At 46.0% G+C, this 21,966-nt stretch overlaps 2 protein-coding genes across 3 annotated transcripts in view; one reads left to right on the top strand and one right to left on the bottom strand.

The window, feature by feature from the left end:
- kcnab1a (potassium voltage-gated channel subfamily A regulatory beta subunit 1a) overlaps positions 1–15,330 on the top strand; it is a 161,977-nt gene extending 146,647 nt beyond the window's left edge. For both annotated transcript variants that reach the window (XM_045724824.1, XM_045724825.1), the window contains exons 9-14: positions 8,067–8,152; positions 10,101–10,221; positions 10,536–10,630; positions 11,134–11,254; positions 11,468–11,556; positions 11,818–15,330. In XM_045724824.1, coding sequence (XP_045580780.1) covers positions 8,067–8,152; positions 10,101–10,221; positions 10,536–10,630; positions 11,134–11,254; positions 11,468–11,556; positions 11,818–11,907 — 602 coding nt within the window. In that variant the 3' untranslated portion in view covers positions 11,908–15,330. The remainder of the gene's footprint in view (positions 1–8,066; positions 8,153–10,100; positions 10,222–10,535; positions 10,631–11,133; positions 11,255–11,467; positions 11,557–11,817) is intronic.
- Positions 15,331–15,410: 80 nt separating this feature from the next.
- Positions 15,411–20,322, bottom strand: LOC106613255 (translocon-associated protein subunit gamma). Its single transcript, XM_014215339.2, has 5 exons — positions 20,034–20,322; positions 19,500–19,626; positions 19,259–19,357; positions 17,379–17,510; positions 15,411–16,139 (listed from the first exon to the last, which is right to left on the bottom strand). The coding sequence occupies exons 1-5, from the start codon at positions 20,164–20,166 to the stop codon at positions 16,073–16,075; spliced, it is 558 nt and encodes a 185-aa protein (XP_014070814.1). The 5' UTR covers positions 20,167–20,322; the 3' UTR covers positions 15,411–16,072.
- Positions 20,323–21,966: the final 1,644 nt, after the last annotated feature.

Here is a 21,966-nt window from a genome sequence, read left to right as displayed (position 1 = left end):
ACATCACTTTTTATCAATTTATATAGCAGACCCTCATGCCAAATTGAGTCAAAGGCTTTTTTGAAATCAACAAAGCATGAGAAGACTGCCTTTGTTTTGGTTTGTTTGTTTGTCAATTAGGGTGTACAGGGTGAATACATCTTCTGTCGTATGATAATTTGGTACAAAGCCAATTTGTCATTTGCTCAGTACATTGTTTTCACTGAGAAAATGTATAAGTCTGCTGTTAATGATAATGCAGAGGATTTTCCCAAGTTTGCTGTCGGCGCATATCCCACGGTAGTTATTGGGGTCAAATTTGTCTCCACTTTTGTGGATTAGGGTGATCAGTACTTGGTTCCAAATATTGGGGAAGATGCCAGAGCTAAGGATGATGTTAAAGAGTTTAAGAATAGCCAATTTAAATTTTTTGTCTGTATATTTTATAATTTCATTGTCCTGTCTACTCCTGCTCCTCCCCTCTGGCGTACTATGTCGCCAGAGTACTAACCACTGGTCTTGGCACTCATCATTACGCACACCTGGCACTCATCATTACGTGATTCACATCTGGACTCCATTACCTTCATTATTCCCTCCCCTTTATATGTCACTCTCCCATGTTCACTCACCAGTTGGTATTTTTCTTGTGTATCGGGGTACTGCCTCATGTTTGTGGCGTGTTCTTGGTTTTGTCGTTTTAATAAAATGTTTCACCTGCTTCCGACTCACCGCCCCATCATTACAGAATACCAACTCAAAATATGGAAGCAGCAGGACAACCTGATATCTCCCAGACGATCAATGAACAAGGTAACCTTCTTCATCAACACCATGATCAGCTGGCTCAACTTGGGACGGCTATGCATGATGTTCTCCTCAGTCTACAACGTCTCAACAGCAGAGGATTTTCTAGTGCCAGTTTACCCAACGAGTCAGCACACCAGCCTATTCAGCAACCCGCTCAGGTCAGCGATGCCCGTCTATCCCTCCCGGAGAAATATGACGGGACACCATCTGAATGCCATGGCTTCCTCCTTCAGTGCTCCCTCTATTTCGCACATTAGATGGGAGCTCCCACCACCGAGAGGTCTAAGGTTGCCACGGTTATTTCTCTGCTGACTGGGCGGGCATTGGAATGGGTTACGGCCATCTGAGAGAGAGAAGCTCGATGGGTTCATGGCTCTGTTTGATTGTATTTTCGATCATCATCCTGTGGAGGGCAGAAAGGGAGGTGAACTTCAGCTCCAGCAGGGGAATCCGATGGCTGCTGATTATGAGCTTACCTTCCAGACAGTAGCAGCTTCCAGTGGATGGAATGAGCCGGAGCTCAGCATGTTATTTAGAAGATGTCTGCGCGAAGAGGTCCAGACGAAACTGGCCTGCTGAGATGACAACCTCACCCCGAACCTCAACCTCATTGCAATGGCCATCCATCTGGATAACATCCTCTGGGAGTGTCAGCATCGCCATTCCTTCTCTCCATCCTTCGGCGAGTGTTCGGGATCAGAGCCTGAGCCCATGGAGGTAGAGGTCACACACCTTCCCGCGGTGGAATGACACAGACGGATACAGCTGGGATGCTGTCTGTACTATGGCCAGGGAGAGCACAAGTACCAGCGGTGTCCGTCACTTCAGAATCCGGGATCCACTAGAGCAGAGGGATGGTCACGTGATGTTAAATCCCCTGCACCAGGAGTGAGTATTCATCTACTGCTCTTCCTGTTAGACTCTTTTTAGTACCCATCACTCTGGCTGACTGTCCCTCATGCCCTGTGTCTACAGCTTTAGTGGATTCCGGCACCTCAGGGAACTTTATGGATCAGACCCTTGCCGCCTCTCTCAATATTACTACCTACTCGCTCTCCTCTCCTTTTCCGGTTCAAGGTCTTGACTGTTGGCCTCTAGGATCCGGAACCATCACACACATCACCAAACCACTCACCTTCACCCAATCACCAGGAAAACATTCCCTTCATCATCAGTTCACAAGATCATCCTTGGCCTACCTTGGCTTCAGCGCCATAACCCTACATCTCATGGTTGAGGATGAGAATCACCGACTGGTCACCTGTATTCCCGAAGACCTGCTTTCCTGTCCCCTGTGGTTCCACATCGGTTGAGAGTCCTGTGGTTGCCCTCCAGCCCCACATCCCGGAGGAATATCAGGATCTAAGGGAGGTTTTCTCCAAGACCCGCGCTACCTGTCTCCCTCCTCATCACCCCTGGGACTGTGCCATTGACCTGTTTTCTGGTGCTACACCTCCACGCATCTACCCTCTGTCAGTGGCTGAGACCCAGGCCATGGAGGACTACATTTACATTTACATTTACGTCATTTAGCAGACGCTCTTATCCAGAGCGACTTACAAATTGGTGCATTCACCTTATGATATCCACATTCAAGAGGCACTGCAACAGAGTTTCATCTGCAGGTGCACGTCCCCTGCGTCGGCTGGTTACTACTTTGTGGCCAAGGTTTGAGGATTACACCCTTGTATTGATTACCGGGGACTCAATGACATCACCAAGAAGTATCTGTACCCTCTCCCGCTGGTGCCGTCAACCACCGAGCAGCTCTGCGGGGCCCGGTTCTTCACAAAACTGGACCTGCGGAGTGCCTACAATCTCATTCGCATCCGGGAGAGGGATGAGTGGAAGACGGCATTCAGCACGATGTCTGGTCACTACAAGTACTTGGTTATGCCGTTTGGCTTAGCCAATGCTCCGTCAGTGTTCCAGGCATTTGTCAACGAGGTGTTCAGGGACATGCTCGGCTATCAGGTGATTGTGTACTACATCGATGACATCCTGATCTTCTCAACCAACATGAAGGTTCACATCAGTCACGTCCGAGCAGTCCTAGGATGCCCCTTGGCTAACCGCCTGCTCGTCAAGGCGAAGAAGTGCCAATTCCACCAGAGGGCTGTCTCCTTCTTGGGCTACCAAATCAGCCCGCAGGGAGTGAGGATGGAGGACAAGAAGGTAGATGCGGTAAGGTCATGGCCAGTCCCAACCACCAAGTGGCTTCCAACTTTTACCACCGCTTCATCACGAACTTCAGCGCCGACGCTGCCCCTCTCCCCTCCCTCCTCAAGGGTGGGCCTCGTAGGTTGGTTTGGTCTCCAGCAGCCAACGAGGTTCGTCTCCTCAAGGGGCATTTCACCTCCGCCCCCTTGCTAAAACATCCAGATCACACGCTACCTTTTGTGGTTGAGGTGGACGCATCGGTGGTGGGTGTGGGGGCAGTTTTGTCACAAAGATAGGGGGACCCACTTGTGTTGTCCCCCGCAGAGAGGAATGACAATGTCAGTGATCGGGAGCTCTTGGAGGTGAAGTTGGCATTAGAGGAGTGGTGACACTGGCTGGAAGGTGCCAAGGAACCATTTGTCATCCTCACCGACCATCGGGACCTTGAGTACATAAGGACAGTGAGGAGACTGAATCAGCGCAAAGTGGGCCCTCTTCTTCACCAGGTTCGACTTCACGTTGACCTATCGCCTAGGTTCTAAGAACATCAAGGCCGATGCCCTGTCCCGTATCTACGAATCCCATCCTCCCGAGTCGTGGGTCCAGTGGTTTGGGACATAGCTGTGGAAATCTGCCAGGCTCTAGAGAGGGAGCCTACATCCCGGAATTGTCCTCCCGCGTGCATCTACATTCCCACAAGGATAAGGGATCTGCTGCTGACCTGGGCACACACAGCTGTCGTTGCTGGACATTCAGGTATTTATCACACCATCCATTCCATCCCTGAGAAATACTGGTGGCCTACCTTGATGCAGCATGTTACACGGTATGTCAACTCCAGTTCCATGTGTGCTCAAACCAAGTTCCCCCGGAATGCTCCAGCAGGGAAGCTCCTGCCGCTTCCCATGCCTCAGCGACCTTGGTCCCATCTATCCATTGACTTTGTTACTGATCTTCCCCCTTCTGATGGTTTCACCACAATTCTGGTGGTAGTGGATAGATTCTCCAAGTCAAGATGATTTAATCCCTCCTCCTGGTCTTCCCACTGCTCTCCAGGTTGCTGATGCACTCTTCCAGCAGGTCTTCCAGCATTATGGCCTTCCAAAAGACATTGTCTCAGACTGTGGCCCCCAATTCACATCCCGAGTATGGAAGGCCTTCTTGGAGAAGCTCGGGGACACTGTTAGACTGAGACTGATACCCGGATGTGAGCGGAACGGGCAGGTGGAAAGGATGAATCAGGAGCTGGGGAGGTTCCAGAGGAGTTACTGTCAGGTCTGGCAGAGTGAGCTGGGACGTTTTGTTCCTTGGGCAGAGTATGCCCAGAACTCTCTACGTTGCTCCTTCACTGGGTTGAACCCCTTCCAGAGTGGGTTTCCGGCCCTGGCCCCGTTGACCCCGGGCCAGACCGCGGCTCCTGCGGTAGATGAGTGGTTCCGGTTCCGGCGTGTGGAGGAGGTGTGGAACAATGCGCATGCGAGACTCCAGTGCACCATCCATTGTCAGAAGGAACCTCTCACTCTGCCTGCAAGAAACTGAGCTTCAAGGTGACATACAGGTTGCAATTACCCAGTCACTACTGTATCTCACCCTCTTTTCATGTCTCCCTTCTCAGGTCAGTGGTTCCTGGTCCCCTAGCTGATGCTGTCCCCCACGACACACCTCCACCCCCCCTGGACATCGAGGGGAGCCCAGCGCACGCTGTCAGATCACTACTGGACTTCCGACGTCGTGGGGTTTTCATTTATTTACCTTTATTTAACTAGGCAAGTCAGTTAAGAACAAATTCTTATTTTCAATGACGGCCTAGGAACAGTGGGTTAACTGACTTGTTCAGGAGCAGAACGACAGATTTTGACCTTGTCAGCTTGGGGATTCAATCTTGCAACCTTCCGGTTACTAGTCCAATGCGCTAACCACTAGGCTATCTGCCGCCCCAAAGATACTGGGGTTGGCTCCAGTATCTGGTGGACTGGGAGGGGTATGGCCCAGAGGAGCATTGTTGGGTTCCGGTGGAGGACATTCTGGAACCCAACATCATCTGTGATTTCCACCTTCGCCACCCAAGACCGAGCCGCTCCTCGGGGTCGTAACCCTGGTTGGCGTCATCCTGTGACTGGAGCCGCACGTCCGGGTGTGTTTACTGTCACGTCTGCTCCTCCCCTCTGGCGTACAATGTCGCCGGAGTACTAACCACCGGTCCTGGGATTCATCATTACGTGCACCTATGAATCATTATGATTCACACCTGGACTCAATTACCTTCATCATTTCCTCCCTTTTATATGTCGCTCTCCCATATTCACTCACCAGTTGGTATTGTTCTTGTGTATTGGCATACTGCCTTGTGTTAGTGGCATGTTCTTGGTTTTGTTTTATTAAAATGTTTCACCTGCTTCCTTTTTGGCCTGGGTTTTTATTTTGTCCTGTAGTTCCTTCAAGGTAATTGGATAATCCAGTGGGTTCTGGTAGTCTTTAATAGTTGATTCTAAGATTTGTATTTGCTGTTCTTTGTTATAGAGCCAAAAAGATTGGAAAAGTGGTTTACCCATACATCTCCATTTTGAATAGATAATTTTCCCAGAAGTGGTTAGTCTATGGCTTCTTCAATTACATTGAGCTGCTTTCTGACGTGCTGTTCTTCTTTTCGTAGTGTATTTTAGTGATTCACCACAGTGAAGGCGTAGACTCTGGTTTTCTGGGTCTCTATGTTTTTGGTTGGACAGGTTTCTGAATTTCTTATTTAGGTTTTTGCATTTTTCATCAAACCATTTGTCAATGTTAATTTTCTTCTGTTTTGAAATGCCAGGTTAACATTTGGTTATGAGGCAGTCATGGGAAATACTTGCGTTTAGCCGCTGTATGGTAGCAGGGTGGAAGGCTTTTCGTGGTAGCAGGGTGGAGATAACTTTCCCCAACTCACAAGTGGTTAACTATTTCAATCAGTCCCTTGAGTGCTGTGGCCACCCTTTCCTGCTGTGCTCTCAGGTTGTTTGTGCCTTTGTTTATTATGTAACTGGTTGGGCCTAGTTTGTCCTCAGACAGAAGGTCTAGAGTGGGTGTTTGGACACCAGAGTTCAGACACTCTGTTTGGGAAAAAAAATTTTTTTCTTATCTTTCCCGTTTGAGTCCATAAGGAGTACAGTCTGTGGCTTGTGTATGTCCTCAGTGGGTGTGGGGTGTTAGTCAGGAGGGCTATCAGGGTGGCTGACAGGGGGGGTGCTGAGATGGAGTGGGATCCCCTGGCCTTGGCCATCATTTGTCTGTCACCCAGTGTTGTCGACGCTATGGTCAGGGTCTGGGGTGGACTGTTCTGCTGTGGTGTCGAGACTTTTGTCGGGAGCTGAGGTGGGCTGTTCTGCTGGTTTCTCTGCAGGTGTGGTCACCTCTCAAATGGGTTGTTCTCACACGCCATCCCCCTCACCCTCTCCTCCAGCAGTCTGATCCTCTCCTCTAGTGCTTTGTTCTTCTCCTCTTCCAGCTCTTTCTCTTTTAGATGTCTCACTCCAGAGTGCAGATATGTCTCTCTACACCTCCAGGTCTAGTTATCACCTGTTGTTCCAGCTCCACCTGCCTTACCTCCAGCCGGGTGAATTTATCCCTCATTTCAATGAGGGAGTAGTACTCTGTGCTGGGAGGTTGACTTTCCGCTTGGGGTTGCTCGTCTGTGGGTTTATGTAATGAAGGGGTCTTGGGGTTGCTCGTCTGTGGGGTTATATAATGAAGAGGTGTGGGGGTTGCTCGTCTGTGGGTTTATGTAATGAAGGGGTCTTGGGGTTGCTCGTCTGTGGGGTTATATAATGAAGAGGTCTTGGGGTTGCTGGTCTGTGGGTTTATGTAATGAAGGGGTCTTGGGGTTGCTCGTCTGTGGGGTTATATAATGAAGAGGTCTGGGGGTTGCTCGTCTGTGGGTTTATGTAATGAAGGGGTCTTGGGGTTGCTCGTCTGTGGGGTTATAAAATGAAGAGGTCTGGTCTGACCCGCTCGGGGTGGGGGTATCTTTCTCAAGGTAGAGCTTCTTCTCTCTCTCTCTCGATCTGTACTTTCCCTCATCATTACCCCTCCCCTGGTCCTGATAGGTACCCGCTACACAAGGCTGAGAACAATAACATCTAAGGCTCCCCTCATAGTGTGTTATAGTCCAGATGCTAGTGTTGGAGCTAATTGCTTCATTAATAATGTACTGACGGTTTGTAGCACGTTAGCACTTTAGCCTGTCCCTGGTCATTAGTGGGCTCATTAGAGAAGTGTGAAGGAATGTATTGTCAGGAGGAGAGAGAGAGGGCTCAGAGAATGGGTAGGTGGCCTTCAGGGATCGTTGGGTCATTGCCAGTCCAGTAGTACAACCCAGGCAGGAAGACTACAGTTCCCCCTGGTGGTATATATACATATGTATATATTATATTGCTGGTGGCAATAATATACAGCAGCGGAGGCTGGTGGGACAAGCAAGAGGATGGGCTCATTGTATCCACACACCAGCCTCCTCTTATATACAGTATATATACACTACCGGTCAAAAGCTTTAGAGCACCTACTCATTCAAGGGTTTTTCTTTATTTTTTATATTTTCTACATTGTAGAATAATAGTGAAGACATCAAAACTATGAAATAACACATATGGAATCATGTAGTAAGCAAAGAAGTGTTAAACAAATCAAAATATATTTTATATTTGAGATTCTTCAAAGTTGCCACCCTTTGCCTTGATGACAGCTTTGCACACTCTTGGCATTCTCTCAATCAGCTTCATGAGCTTCACCTGGAATGCATTTCAATTATGATTTTTTTTCCCTTCTTAATGCATTTGGGCCAATCAGTTGTGTTGTGACGAGGTAGGATTGGTATACAGAAGATAGCCCTATTTGGTAAAAGACAAAGTCCATATTATGGCAAGAACAGCTCAAATAAGCAAAGAGAAACAACAGTCCATCATTACTTTTAAGACATGAAGGTCAGTCAATACGGAACATTTCAAGAACTTTGAAAGTTTCTTCAAGTGCAGTCGCAAAGACCATCAAGAGCTATGATGAAACTGTCTCTCATGAGGACCGCCACAGGAATGGAAGATTGATTGATTGATTGATTGATTGATTGATTGTCCTTATCTCCTCAGAGATTGTGAGAGCCATGACGTATGTGATCAACCAGGGGATGTCCATGTACTGGGGGACGTCTCGATGGACAGCCATGGAGATCATGGTGAGTTAACCCTATGACCTTTAACCCCTAACCCCTGACCCATAGCCAATGTGACAAAACCTCTCTACAGTCCTCACACAAAAACTCTCATTACAGATCAGGCTCATACAGCAAGTCTGTGAGCCCTCAAAGGCAGTCAATAATCTGTGGAGGCCTCCGAGAGAGCCTCCGAGAGAGCCTCAGAACCTCAGAGAGAGCATCAGAGAGAGCATGAGAGAGAGCCTCGGAGAAAGCCTCGGAAATAGCCTCAGAAACAGCCTCCGAGAGCGCCTCAGAATCTCAGAGAGCGCCTCAGAACCTCAGCGAGAGGCTCAGAGAGAGGCTCAGAGAGAGGCTCAGAGAGAGCCTCAGAGAGAGCCTCAGAGAGAGCCTCACAGAGAGCCTCGAGAGAGCTTCTCAGAGAGCCTCAGAACCCCAGAGAGAGCCTCAGAATCTCAGAGAGAGCTTTAGAACCTCAGAGCGAGCCTCGGAGCGAGCCTCGGAGAGAGCCTTGGAGAGAGCTTCTGAGAGAGCCTCAGAACCTCAGAGAGAGCCTCGGAGCGAGCCTCGGAGAGAGCCTTGGAGAGAGCTTCTGAGAGAGCCTCAGAACCTCAGAGAGAGCCTCAGAACATCAGAGAGAGCCTCGGAGAGAGCCTTGGAGAGAGCCTTGGAGAGAGCTTCTGAGAGAGCCTCAGAACCTCAGAGAGAGCCTCAGAACCTCGGAGAGAGCCTCGGAGAGAGCCTTGGAGAGAGCTTCTGAGAGAGCCTCAGAACCTCAGAGAGAGCCTCAGAACCTCGGAGAGAGCCTCGGAGAGAGCCTTGGAGAGAGCTTCTGAGAGAGCCTCAGAACCTCAGAGAGAGCCTCAGAACCTCAGAGAGAGCCTCAGAACCTCGGAGAGAGCCTCGGAGAGAGCCTTGGAGAGAGCTTCTGAGAGAGCCTCAGAACCTCGGAGAGAGCCTCGGAGAGAGCCTCGGAGAGAGCCTTGGAGAGAGCCTCGGAGGCTCTTGTTTGTGTGCTGAAACACTGGGGAGACTGGGGGGAACAGGCTGTCTGTCTGTGGACCTTATTATGTCCTGGCTGATTTGGAGGAGAAGGAGGAGAATCGGAGAGGTGGTGGCTAACTACATGTCCTGAAAGAAGCCTGATAACGACTGATTGCTAAAGCATCCCCAGGCTTTTCTGTTGTCAACAACCTCTCGTCCTTTTCCTCTCGTTCTCCGTCAGTCTGTGTTAAGCGCTGCTCATGACGTTGTGTTGATTGTGATTAGGGTGAATTTTGTAGTGTAGCAGCTCAGATGAAAGCACTGTAATTTAGACGGCATCTATAATGCAGTGGTTTACACAGACAGGGGAACAGAACCGAGAGGCAAACCAGCCCCACCCACCACAGCTACAGGCCTGTAGCAGATAAAAGTGGTTATGCTAATGTTTAAGAAAGCAATGAACATTGTACATGTATTCTCTATGGCATTTATTTTTGCAAACGCACATATGGAAACCTAGATATGCGAGGCAAGTGAATTGGTGTGTGAAATATAGACTAATCTAAATGAGCTGAATACAGTATAATTCATGAATTTTGATTAAAAACTCTCTCTCTCTCTCTCTCTCTCGCTTGCTCTCTCTCTCGATCCAATTCTCTCTCTCGCTTGCTCTCTCTCTCGATCCAATTCTCTCTCTCTCGCTTGCTCTCTCTCTCGATCCAATTCTCTCTCTCTCGATCCAATTCTCTCTCTCTCAATCCAATTCTCTCTCTCTCGATCCAATTCTCTCTCGATCCAATTCTCTCTCGATCCATTTCTCTCTCTCTCTCGATCCAATTCTCTCTCTCGATCCAATTCTCTCTCTCAATCCAATTCTCTCTCTCGATCCAATTCTCTCTCTCTCTCTCTCTCGATCCAATTCTCTCTCTCTCTCTCGATCCAATTCTCTCTCCCTCGATCCAATTCTCTCTCCCTCTCTCTCTAGGAGGCGTACTCTGTGGCCAGACAGTTTAACCTGATCCCTCCGGTATGTGAGCAGGCTGAGTACCATCTCTTCCAGAGGGAGAAGGTGGAGGTCCAGCTTCCAGAACTCTACCACAAGATAGGCATGTGTCAATCATCCAAGCTGATCACGCCCCCTTCTCTCGCATATGCTGGAGGTTCACACAACCATCCTCCCATCTGCTGCGGGGTTCTAATCAATCCTTATATGATTGATGATTGTAATAAAGTGATATGATAACATCTTCCTGAACACTCCCCTAACATCTGCTGGGGTTCAGACCGAGGATTTTCATGATTTCCTCAGAGCGTCTGATTGGTGTCTGTCTGATTGACAGTGATAATAGATCTCACAGCTTTTTGTCACTCACTCCCTCCCTCTCTGTTTCCACATTCCCTCTGGTCTCCATGGTGACAGGTGTTGGGGCGATGACGTGGTCTCCGCTGGCCTGTGGCATCATCACAGGGAAGTACCAGAACGGCATCCCAGAAACCTCCAGGGCATCCATGAAGGTATGCCCTGTATCCACTCAACAACCTCTCACAGTCTCACTGCAGAATTCGACATTTCTCCCAAAAAAATTGCAGGTTAAGTTTAGGCATTAACTCCAAATGGTTAAGGTAAGGGTTAAAGTTTGGGCTAGAGTTAAAACAACAGATTAAAAACGAGTGCCTAGCCGGAGCTCGCGGCTTCGCCCATCCGCTTAAACCCATTAAGTCATCTCTCAACATCCTGGGCACCTGGACGGACGTTGAATACCGCCTTGAGCGACCTGGTTGATCCACTGCCACCTCTCTGTCTCTCACTCTCCCTCTTCACTCTTTCCCTGTCGCTCTCTCTCTCTTTCTCTCTCTTCTCTCTCTCTCTCCCTCTTTTCTCTTCTCTTTCCCTCTCTCCTCTCTTTCCCTCTCTCACTCTCCATCTCTTTCCCTGTCGCTCTCTCTCTATCTCCACTCTTTCCCTCTCTCACTCCCTCTTTTCTCTTCTCTCTCTGTCTCTCTCTCTCTCTCTGCAGTCGTACCAGTGGTTAAAGGAGAAGATAGTGAGTGAGGATGGGAGGAAACAGCAGGCTAAGCTGAAGGAGCTGGGACACATCGCTGAGAAGCTGGGCTGTACACTCCCACAGCTGGCCGTGGGTGAGAGAGAGGAGCATTGGCGTGCAATCACACACATGCACGCTACTTTGTTTCAGTACTTTACTATTAATGATGGTAGAGCGCCACCAAGTGGATGCCAACAGTACATTCACATTTCTATGAGGAATTCCATTAACGTCACACTACATTAAACAACCCATAACTGTCCTCCGCTCTCTCATTTCCTCCCTCCTTCCTTCTCTCCTTCCCTAGCCTGGTGTTTAAGGAACGAGGGGGTGAGCTCAGTCCTCCTGGGATCCTCCAGTCCAGAGCAGCTAACGGAGAACCTAGGTGCCATACAGGTAAAAACGCAGACACACACACTTTTGATTAGTAAAAATGTATTCCCATTCAAAATCCTATTTTTGCTAACTCGTAAATCGCACCCTAACTTCTGACCCTAATTCCTAACCCTAAACCTAACTCTTAAGTCTAAAATAGCATTTTAACAAATTCAGGACATGAAAAAATAAAATGCCTTGTTTTCCTGGTGTCTTGTCAGGACATTGTGTGTCTGAAAACGTAGGAAAACATGTCCTCACACATTCTGCTATTTTCCACAGTTCCTTCCAAAGATGACGTCTCATGTGGTGTCGGAGATTGATCACATACTGGAGAACAAACCGTACAGTAAGAAGGAGTATCGCTCCTAGACACCCAGGAGGAAGCAGAACCACTACTGTACAACCACTGTGGATCCGGTTCCACCAACCACCTGGGTTCAGCCTCCATGGGGTTTCCGCTCAGTCTAATCCAGCCCAGTTCAGGCCTGCTCAGCTCAGCCCCAGCCTTCTTAGTCCAGTGTAACCAAGCTCAGTTCAGCCTAACCATGCTAACCCTCTGCCTAGACCAGCTCCAGCTCAGCTTACTCTATCAGTAGATATTCTGACTACTGAGTTTATTAACCATGTAGATGCATGCTTCCCCTCTCTGGTGTGCCTGGACTTTCTCTTCAAAGGCACATTATACAAAACAACACAGAAAGGGGATACTACTTAGAATATACCGTAAGAATGCATTTTGAAAACAAACTCCTCTCTCCAGCCAGTATACTGCATTTGACCACTGTTTGACCTCGCAAAGCAGAGCACCCTGGGACAGTGAGTTTCAGCGACAGGCATTTGTTCTGTCTGTGAGGGGAAGAATGTGCATGTTGTCGCCCCCATCTGGTCGTATGAGAAACTGCTATCCAATAGCTTCAATAGATTCTTCGTGAGAGAGCGCAGGAGAATCTCAATTCCATACTCCTCGCATCCTCTCTCCTCACCAACTTCTCAAAACCCATTGGAGGAGAAGGTCAGAGGGGAGAGACCTCTGGCTTTCTCATCCAATGGGTTTTGAGAAGGAGGCGAGGAGATAGGAGGCGAGGAGTATGTAATTGAGATTCTCCCCCTTGACTCCTTTCATCCTCTCTCCTCGCCTCCTTCTCAAAACCCATTGGAGGAGAATGTTCGAGGGGAGGGACCTGTGACTTTCTCATCCAATACGTTTTGAGAAGGAGGAGAGGACGCTGGGAGTCAAGGAAATGCAATTAAGATTCTCCCAGTGGCCTACTGTCCTGTATAGTGTCTGTCTGAGTGAGCAGGTGGCCTCCTGTACTGTACTGTATACTCTCTGTCTGCATCCATAGAGGAGAATCCTGCCTCTCCTCCTCCTGCCTGTAATTTGAACCTGCATCTTTGGTTGCTGACGGGAATCTGGGATAGCACAAGCCACTCTGTGACATGACCTGCCACCAGACCAATGTTACCTGTGGGTGTTGCTTGTTAGATAATGTGAAAGATAGGTGAAGTATTTAGAAAGATGTAAAGGCCTATACCTATTCTATAATAGCACGTGAAAATAAGTTTCTTCTGTGTGTTTAGATTTTTTTTACTTTCAGGGGTGTATATATTAAACTTTATGGGGCAAACCTTGTAACGTAAGCAGAACAGACCTCAAGCCCCCTTTGTTGCAGATGAAACTAAAGTATTCTATAAATAACCTAGAAGTATTCTATAAATAACCTAAAAACTACCTATAGGTATTCTATAAATAACCCATAAGTAATCTATAAATAACCTATAAGTATTCTATAAAGAACCTATAAGTATTCTATAAAGAACCTATAAGTATTCTATAAAGAACCTATAAGTATTCTATAAAGAACCTATAAGTATTCTATAAAGAACCTATACGTTTTCTATAAATAACCTATAAGTATTGTGTAAATAACCCATAAGTAATCTATAAAGAACCTATAAGTATTGTGTAAATAACCTATAAGTATTCTATAAAGAACCTATAAGTAATCTATAAAGAACCTATAAGTATTGTGTAAATAACCTATAAGTATTCTATAAAGAACCTATGAGTATTCTATAAATAACCTATAAGTACTGTGTAAATAACCTATAAGTATTGTGTAAATAACCTATAAGTATTGTGTAAAGAACCTATAAGTATTGTGTAAATAGTGTTCTACTGTTTCTCCTCTCTCAGCAGCACAATACATCCATGGCTGTTTGGTGCTGATCCAAGTCCAGCTCTGCTCCTGGGTTTACCCGTTTAGCCCAGACTGACAATGTAAACTACTGTATTAGAATATATCAGACCGTTATAAAAGTGTTGTTTTCTACAGTATGTAAAGTCATCAGAAGAGAGGATTTACCAACTATAAATCAGGGTTTCCCAAACTCGGTCCTGGATCTCCCTCTGCGTGCATTTTTGTTCTTCTGCCCTAGCACTACACAGTTAATTCAAATCATCACAGCTTGACGAGGAGTTGGCTATTTGAATTAGCTGTGTGGTGCTAGGGCAAAAACCAAAACGTGCACCCTTGGGTGGGTGGGTGGGGGAGGGGGGACTGAGTTTGGGACACCCTGAACTATATTACTGACATAAACATCAGTGTCCATCCATCTATCCTGATCATTAATGTACGTATTTCCTGCCATGAGAACAGTGACCTGTCTGTAAATAGCGTATATATAGAACAATAATATAACACGCAACAATTTCAGATTTGACCGAGTAACAGTTCATACACGGAAATCAGTCAATTGAAAAAAATAATAATAATTGGGCCCTAATCCATGGATTTCATATGACTGGGAATACAGATATGCATCTGTCACAGATAAAAGGTGTTGGATCAGAAAGCCAGTCAGTATCTGGGTGTAACCACCATTTGCATCATGCAGCTGTGTAATGTTGTCCCACTCCTTTTCAACGGCTGTGCAGAGTTGCTGGATATTGGTGGGAACTGGAACACGCTGTCGTAGACGTCGATTCAGATCATCCCAAACATACTCAATGGGTGACGTCTGGTGAGTATGCAGGCGATGGAAGAACTGGGACATTTTCAGCTTCCAGGAATTGTGTACAGATCCTTGCGACACGGGGCCGTACATTATCATGCTGAAACATGAGGCGATGGCGGCGGATAAATGACACGACAATGGGCCTCAGGATCTCGTCACAGTATGTTTGTGAATTAAACTTGCCATCGATAAAATGCAATTGTGTTTTGTCTGTAGCTTATGCGTGTCCATACCATAACTCCATGGGGCACTCAGAAAACCTCTCACCTACACAACACCATACACATGGTTTGTGTTATGAGGCCGGTTGGACGTACTGCCAAATTCTCTAAAACAACGGAGGCAGTTTATGGTAGAGAAATTAACATTGAATTCTCTGGTAACAGCTCTGGTGGACATTTCTGCAGTCAGTATGCCAATTACACGCTCCCTGAAAACATGACATTGTTTTGTGTGAAAAAACTGCACATTTTAGAGTGGCCTTTTGTCCCCTGCACAAGGTGCACCTGTGTAATGATTATGGTGTTGAATCAGCTTCTTGATATGCCACACCTTTCAGGTGGAAGGATTATCTTGGCAAAGGAGAAATGCTCACTAACAGGGAGGTAAACAAATTTGCCACAACATTTGAGAGAAATAAGCTTTTTGTTTGTATGGAACATTTCTGGGATCTATTTCAGCTCATGAAAACACTTCACATGTGTTTATATTCTCATTCAGTGTAAAAATTAATATGACACTTCATTAATAAATGCATAATGCTGATGAAATCTATTGGTGTTTCATTCCTGGAAATGTAAATCAGTTTCTTGATTATTTGCTGGTTGACAATAATAACCACACACACACACTGGTTCTTGATCTGGCCACTTTAATTAGTACAAAATGTGAAGGACAGAGTGACCTGGAGTGACCTCCAGACATTTGATCATGAATTTCATGAAGACTTACAGCTGAAATGATACAATTATTATTTTAATTCTCCCTCTCTCTATCATTACAAAAAATATCCAAGCTTCACCCAGCCCCTCCTGACCCAAACCCCATTCACCCTCCTAGCTTCACCCCAGCCCTCCCTGACCCAAACCCCATTCCCTCCTCCTAGCTTCACCCCAGCCTTCCCTGACCCAAACCCCATTCCCTCCTCCTAGCTTCACCCCAGCCTTCCCTGACCCAAACCCCATTCCCTCCTCCTAGCTTCACCCCAGCCCTCCCTGACCCAAACCCCATTCCCTCCTCCTAGCTTCACCCCAGCCCTCCCTGACCCAAACCCCATTCCCTCATCCTAGCGTCACCCCAGCCCTCCCTGACCCAAACCCCATTCCCTCATCCTAGCGTCACCCCAGCCCTCCCTGACCCAAACCCCATTCCCTCCCTGACCCAAACCCCATTCCCTCCCCTAGCGTCACCCCAGCCCACCCTGACCCAAACCCCATTCCCTCATCCTAGCTTCACCCCAGCCCACCCTGACCCAAACCCTCTTCTCAGTTGTTCATTTCTTTCTTTCTTTCCTCCTTTACTTGGATCCAGTGGACAGCAGGGCGATGAGGCCAGATGAGGCACTGATGGACAGGATGTAGTTACTGGAGAACAATGGGTTAAGGAAAAAAAAACATATCTCGGAGGAAATGGCAGGCAAGTAGTGCGAGGGAATAACGCTTCAGGCTTAGCTACATACCGTATATGGGTCAGCAATAAGAATCTCCTACACACACAGATTTCGTTGGTTGGCCCTCGCTTCATACTCGTCACCAAACCCACTGGTTTCAGGTCATCTACAAGACCCTGCTAGGTAAAGAGCCTTATCTCAGCTCGCTGGTCACCATAGCAGCACCCACCCGTAGCACGCGCTCCAGCAGGTGTATTTCACTGGTCACCCCCAGGGCCAATTCCTCCTTTGGCCGCCTCTCCTTCCAGTTCTCTGCTGCCAATGACTGGAACGAACTACAAAAATCTCTGAAACTGGAAACACTTATCTCCCACACTAGCTTTAAGCACCAGCTGTCAGAGCAGCTCACAGATCACTGCACCTGTACATAGCCCATCTATAAATAGCCCAAACAATTACCTCATCCCCTACTGTATTTATTTAGCTCCCTTGTACCCCAGTATTTCTACTTTGCACATTCACCTACTACAAATCTACAATTCCAGTGTTTTTTAATTCCTATATTGTATTTACTTCGCCACCGTGGCCTTTTTATTGCCTTTACCTCCCTTATCTCACCTCATTTGCTCACATTGTATAGACTTGTTTTTGTACTGTATTATTGACTGTATGTTTGTTTTACTCCATGTGTAACTCTGTGTTGTTGTATGTGTCGAACTGCTTTGCTTTATCTTGGCCAGGTCGCAGCTGTAAATGAGAACTTGTTCTCAACTTGCCTACCTGGTTAAACGAAGGTAAAATATATATATTTTTAAATTACATTAAATTCAGCATCTCCACTAAACCCCACCCACCCACTTCTCAGACATTTTTCAGCCAGAGGTAAACAGCAATCCAGACATGTAAATAGAATACAGCTGTGGCAACCTGAAGATTCAATACAAAATCTGTATATGAACCAACCAGTGATTGGCTAGGCCACAGACTACAGCCAATGAATAAGCAAATAAGTTTCCTCTACGAGTACTATATCACAACAGGACGATGAGAATGCCAGGATGCGAGTCACGCCTCAATCACTATTAGTAAAATAACTATTATTTATTAGTAAAGGAACATCCATCTATTTTCAGCTTTAGTAAAGCACCCATAGTTCCTACTGGAACTTTACCTGTCTATTTAAATTGATGATGAACGTGCTTAAATGGGATACACGGTGGGGTTGAAGTTCTTCAGCAGGAAGAAGGAGGCGATGATGACGAGGACCAGGAACAGAGTGTTGTTATAGAAGATGGAGAAAGTGGTTGCCTCATAATCAGCTACCTCGTTCTTTTTCCACAGGATCCTAACATAGGGAAGGAAGAGTTCAACCATATGAGCATGTACTTGAGAATAGGGTTTAACCTGTTATGGCTAGGGGGCAGTATTTTCACGGCTGGATAAAAAACGTACCCGATTTAATCTGGTTACTACTCCTGCCCAGTAACTAGAATATGCATATAATTATTGGCTTTGGATAGAAAACACTCTAAAGTTTCTAAAACTGTTTGAATGGTGTCTGTGAGTATAACAGAACTCATATGGCAGGCAAAAACCTGAGAAGATTTCATGCAGGAAGTGGCCTGTCTGACAAGGTGTCGTTCTTCTTGTCTCTGTTTATTGAAGAGTGAGGATCTTAGCTGTCCCGTGACACTTCCTACGGCTGCCATAGGTTCTCAGAAGGCGGCAAAAAGCTGAATCGTGGCTTTGCAGGCTCTGGCTGAAACAAAGTAGCGCGTTTGGGTAGTGGCTGATTACAGTACTGTGAGACTCAGGCTCGTGCCCGCGTCGACCGAAAGCTTTGTTTTCTTTCCTCTGTTTAGCTAAATGGACATTCCCGGTCGGAATATTATCGCTTTTTTACGAGAAAAATGGCATAAAAATGGATTTTAAACAGCGGTTGACATGCTTCGAAGTACGGTAATGGAATATTTAGATTTTTTTGGTCACGAATTGCGCCATGCGCACGACCCTTCTTTACCATTCGGATAGTGTCTGGGACGCACGAACAAAACGCCGCTATTCGGATATAACGATGGATTATTTTGGACCAAGCCAACATTTGTTACTGAAGTAGCAGTCCTGGGAGTGCATTCTGACGAAGACAACAAAAGGTAATCAAACTTTTATAATAGTAAATCTGATATTGGTGAGTGCTAAACTTGCCGGGTGTCTAAATAGCTAGCCCGTGATGCCTGGGCTATGTACTTAGAATATTGCAAAATGTGCTTTCACCAAAAAGCTATTTTAAAATCGGACATATCGAGTGCATAGAGGAGTTCTGTATCTATAATTCTTAAAATAATTGTTATGCTTTTTGTGAACGTTTATCGTGAGTAATTTAGTAAATTGTTAGCAAATTCCCCGGAAGTTTGCGGGGTATGCTAGTTCTGAACGTCACATGCTAATGTAAAAAGCTGTTTTTGATATAAATATGAACTTGATTGAACAAAACATGCATGTATTGTATAACATAATGTCCTAGGTGTGTCATCTGATGAAGATCATCAAAGGTTAGTGCTGCATTTAGCTGTCTTCTGGGTTTTTGTGACATTATATGCTAGCTTGAAAAATGAGTGTCTGATTATTTCTGGCTTGGTACTCTGCTGACATAATCTAATGTTTTGCTTTCGCTGTAAAGCCTTTTTGAAATTGGACAGTGTGGTTAGATAAAGGAGAGTCTTGTCTTTAAAATGCTGTGAAATAGTCATATGTTTGAAAAATTGAAGTTTTTGTATTTTTGAGGAATTTGTAATTCGCGCCACGCCTATCATTGGATATTGGAGCAGGTGTTCCGCTAGCGGAACGTCTAGATGTAAGAGGTTAGAAGAGACAGAGGAACCCAGGCTATATTAAAGAGACAAAGGAACCCAGGCTATATTAAAGAGACCAGACACAGACTGGCACCAAGGGTAGCTGTTTGGGTGAGACCCCCTACAGCTTCAACAACATGAAATTGAGAGGGGAAAGAAATGTCTTCTAGAGAACTCAGTAACCCACTCAGGAGTGATTGACATGTCATCTGTCCAATCACAGACTGGCTGGCAGACTGACCTCTCATCCTTCTCCTTGCGAGACATCTTGCGATTGTCAGCCTCAGAGAGTTTCCTTGTCACCTCCTTGGAGACAGCATCCTCTCGCTTCTGGGCAACTCTGTGGTCAAGAGATAAAGCACATTTAGAAGTAAGGTACTGACCTACTACAGATTGATGACAAACTTACCATACCTCCAAGCATTGCAGAACACGGAGGCCATCGTTTTACGTGAGTGTTCATGTTTGTATGATAAACTTACTTGTGTTTGAGGACAAACTTGACGTTTTTGTAAGCGAAGGCCACGAGGTAGGTGCTGACCAGCGTCATGACTCCATACAGGACCGCTGACTGGACCAGGTCCATGTGCCAGATTCTCCAGAACAGCCCTGAACCACAACAAGGAAAGAAAACAAACAGGGAGGGTCACAACAGTTGACATAAGTAATAATTACTCTGTTTATGATAGTTAGCGTTACATAGTAGTGCCACAGTGAACAGAATAGTTAACGTTAGTTACCTACAATGAGGTGACTGTTAGCTAATCAAGTCTAGGATAACGTAGCTAATACCCAACACAATCACAATATCAATCTCAGCAAGTAACGTTAACTAGCTAACTAGATAACTTCACCTGGCATATACTAACTAGGTAGCAAACGTTACAGTAACCGGGTAACATATATTAACCAGTGGTGGCATAGGTTGGTTAGCAAACCTAGCTATATGTCTCGTTATGCCACGTAAGTTAGTTATGTTAGGTAAATACAATTAGCAGTCTGGCCTTGCTACTTACAAATGGGAATTGCGGACACAATGAGTGCGTTGCCGTAGAAAAGCGCGGAGGACTTTGCAGACAGGTTCCGGCTGAAGTCCTGGAGGAGAAGGTCTTCCTCGGATTGCTGTTTGCTGCTACCTTTAGGTGCCATTGTTCCTAAGTTACCGACCCGTCTCTTGCTCTACGGTGAAAGAAGACTGACACGTAAGAGCAGAACTGGTTTGAAAAACGCTAACGACGCGTCAGCTCAAACACGGAAATAGCTGTCTTTAGAACGGAAGTTGTCGCCGTAGTTTTCTTCAGTGGGGATCTCCTTGGCTATCGTAAATGGAAATGACGAACACTGCCACCTACTGTTCTGGTTGTTGAAAATATAAAAGATGACGAAAACAAATAGATAAAACATACCACCTGAGGACGCTCTTCATCTATGGTCAAATAGTGCAATAAATACCCTATCGACACAGTGTACAAAACATTAAGAACACATTCCTAATGTTGTGTGCACCCCATCTTTTGCCCTCACTACATGTTTTTGTAAGAAGTGTTGACAAGCTGAATGTACCAAGCTGTCTGTTTAAACTACTAGCACACAGCTCAGACACCCATCCATACCCCACAAGACGTGCCACCAGAGGTCTGTTTAAACTACTAGCACACAGCTCAGACACCCATACATACCCCACAAGACGTGCCACCAGAGGTCTCGTCACAGTTCGCAAGTCCAGAACAGACTATGGGAGGCGCATAGTACTACATAGAGCCATGACTACATGGAATTCTATTCCACATCAGGTAATTGATGCAAGCAGCAGAATCAGATTTAAAAAAACAGGTAAAAAATACACCTTGTTGAACAACGGGGACTGTGAAGACCCACACACACACACACACACACACACACACACACACACACACACACACACCTAGCACACGCACTCTACACACACGTACATTGTAATATTGTTGTGTGGTGGTATTAAACATTTTATATTGTAGATATGTAGTGGTGTTTTATCTTTTGTTTTATATGTAATGTAAGTGCCTTAATGTGTTTGGACCCCAGGAAGAGTAGCTGCTGCTTTGGCAACAGCTAATTTGGATCCATAGTAAATACAAATACAAATGTTGGCTGGATGTGCTTTGGGTGACGGACCATTCTTGATACACAGAGGAAACTGTTGCGTGTGAAAAATCCAGCAGCGTTGCAGTTCTTGACACAAACTGGTGCGCCTGACACTAGTACCATACCCCGTTCAGAGGTACTTCAATATTTTGTCTTGCCCATTCACCCTCTGAATGGCATACATACACAATCCATGTCTCAATTGTCTCAAGGCTTAAAAATCCTTATTTTTAACCTGTCTCCTCCCCTTCATCTACATGGATTGAAGTGGATTTATTAACAAGTGACATCAATAAGGGATCATAGCTTTCACCTGGATTCACCTGGTCAGTCTATGTCATGGAAAGAGCAGGTGTTCTTAACCTCTTGTACACTCAGTGTATTTGAACTCAGCTCTCTGATATGAAGTACCTGATAGATTTAGGATTTTGGGAAGATAATTCATAATTCAGCAATGCTGTTAAAAGCAGGATGTAGACTTAGAATAAGTTACACTTGCCTGACACACGCACGCACGCGCGCGCGCACACACACACACACACACACACATACGATTTCTATTCAACTTATTGTAACAAACCTGCTTTTTTTAAGAAACGTAATTTCTGCACATATTCATGACAGATAGAGATATAGAGACAGAGGAGGCAGGTGAGACAGACGAGCTTTAGGTGGTACAGAGCTGTAGAAAACAGAACTAGGGCACACACACAGTTTTTCAATGGGATCTATCCATAGGGGGAGCCTGGGCAACTGAAATGTCAGACTTTTTCCCAACAGTCTGACTGAACATCTGTATGAAAACCAAAATGAAGGGAGACATAG

This window comes from Salmo salar, chromosome ssa09 (assembly GCF_905237065.1).
Source record: "Salmo salar chromosome ssa09, Ssal_v3.1, whole genome shotgun sequence".
NCBI lineage: Eukaryota > Metazoa > Chordata > Actinopteri > Salmoniformes > Salmonidae > Salmo > Salmo salar.
This window is presented reverse-complemented; position numbering and strand designations above follow the sequence as displayed.

Coding starts and splice junctions, on each gene's coding strand:
- LOC106613255 (XM_014215339.2), bottom strand. CDS start 20,166: ATGGCACCTAAAGGTAGCAGCAAACAGCAATCCGAGGAAGACCTTCTC. Junction 19,627..20,033: donor TGTGTCCGCAATTCCCATTT/GTAAGTAGCAAG, acceptor GTTGTGGTTCAG/GGCTGTTCTGGAGAATCTGG. Junction 19,358..19,499: donor AAGTTTGTCCTCAAACACAA/GTAAGTTTATCA, acceptor TCTTGACCACAG/AGTTGCCCAGAAGCGAGAGG.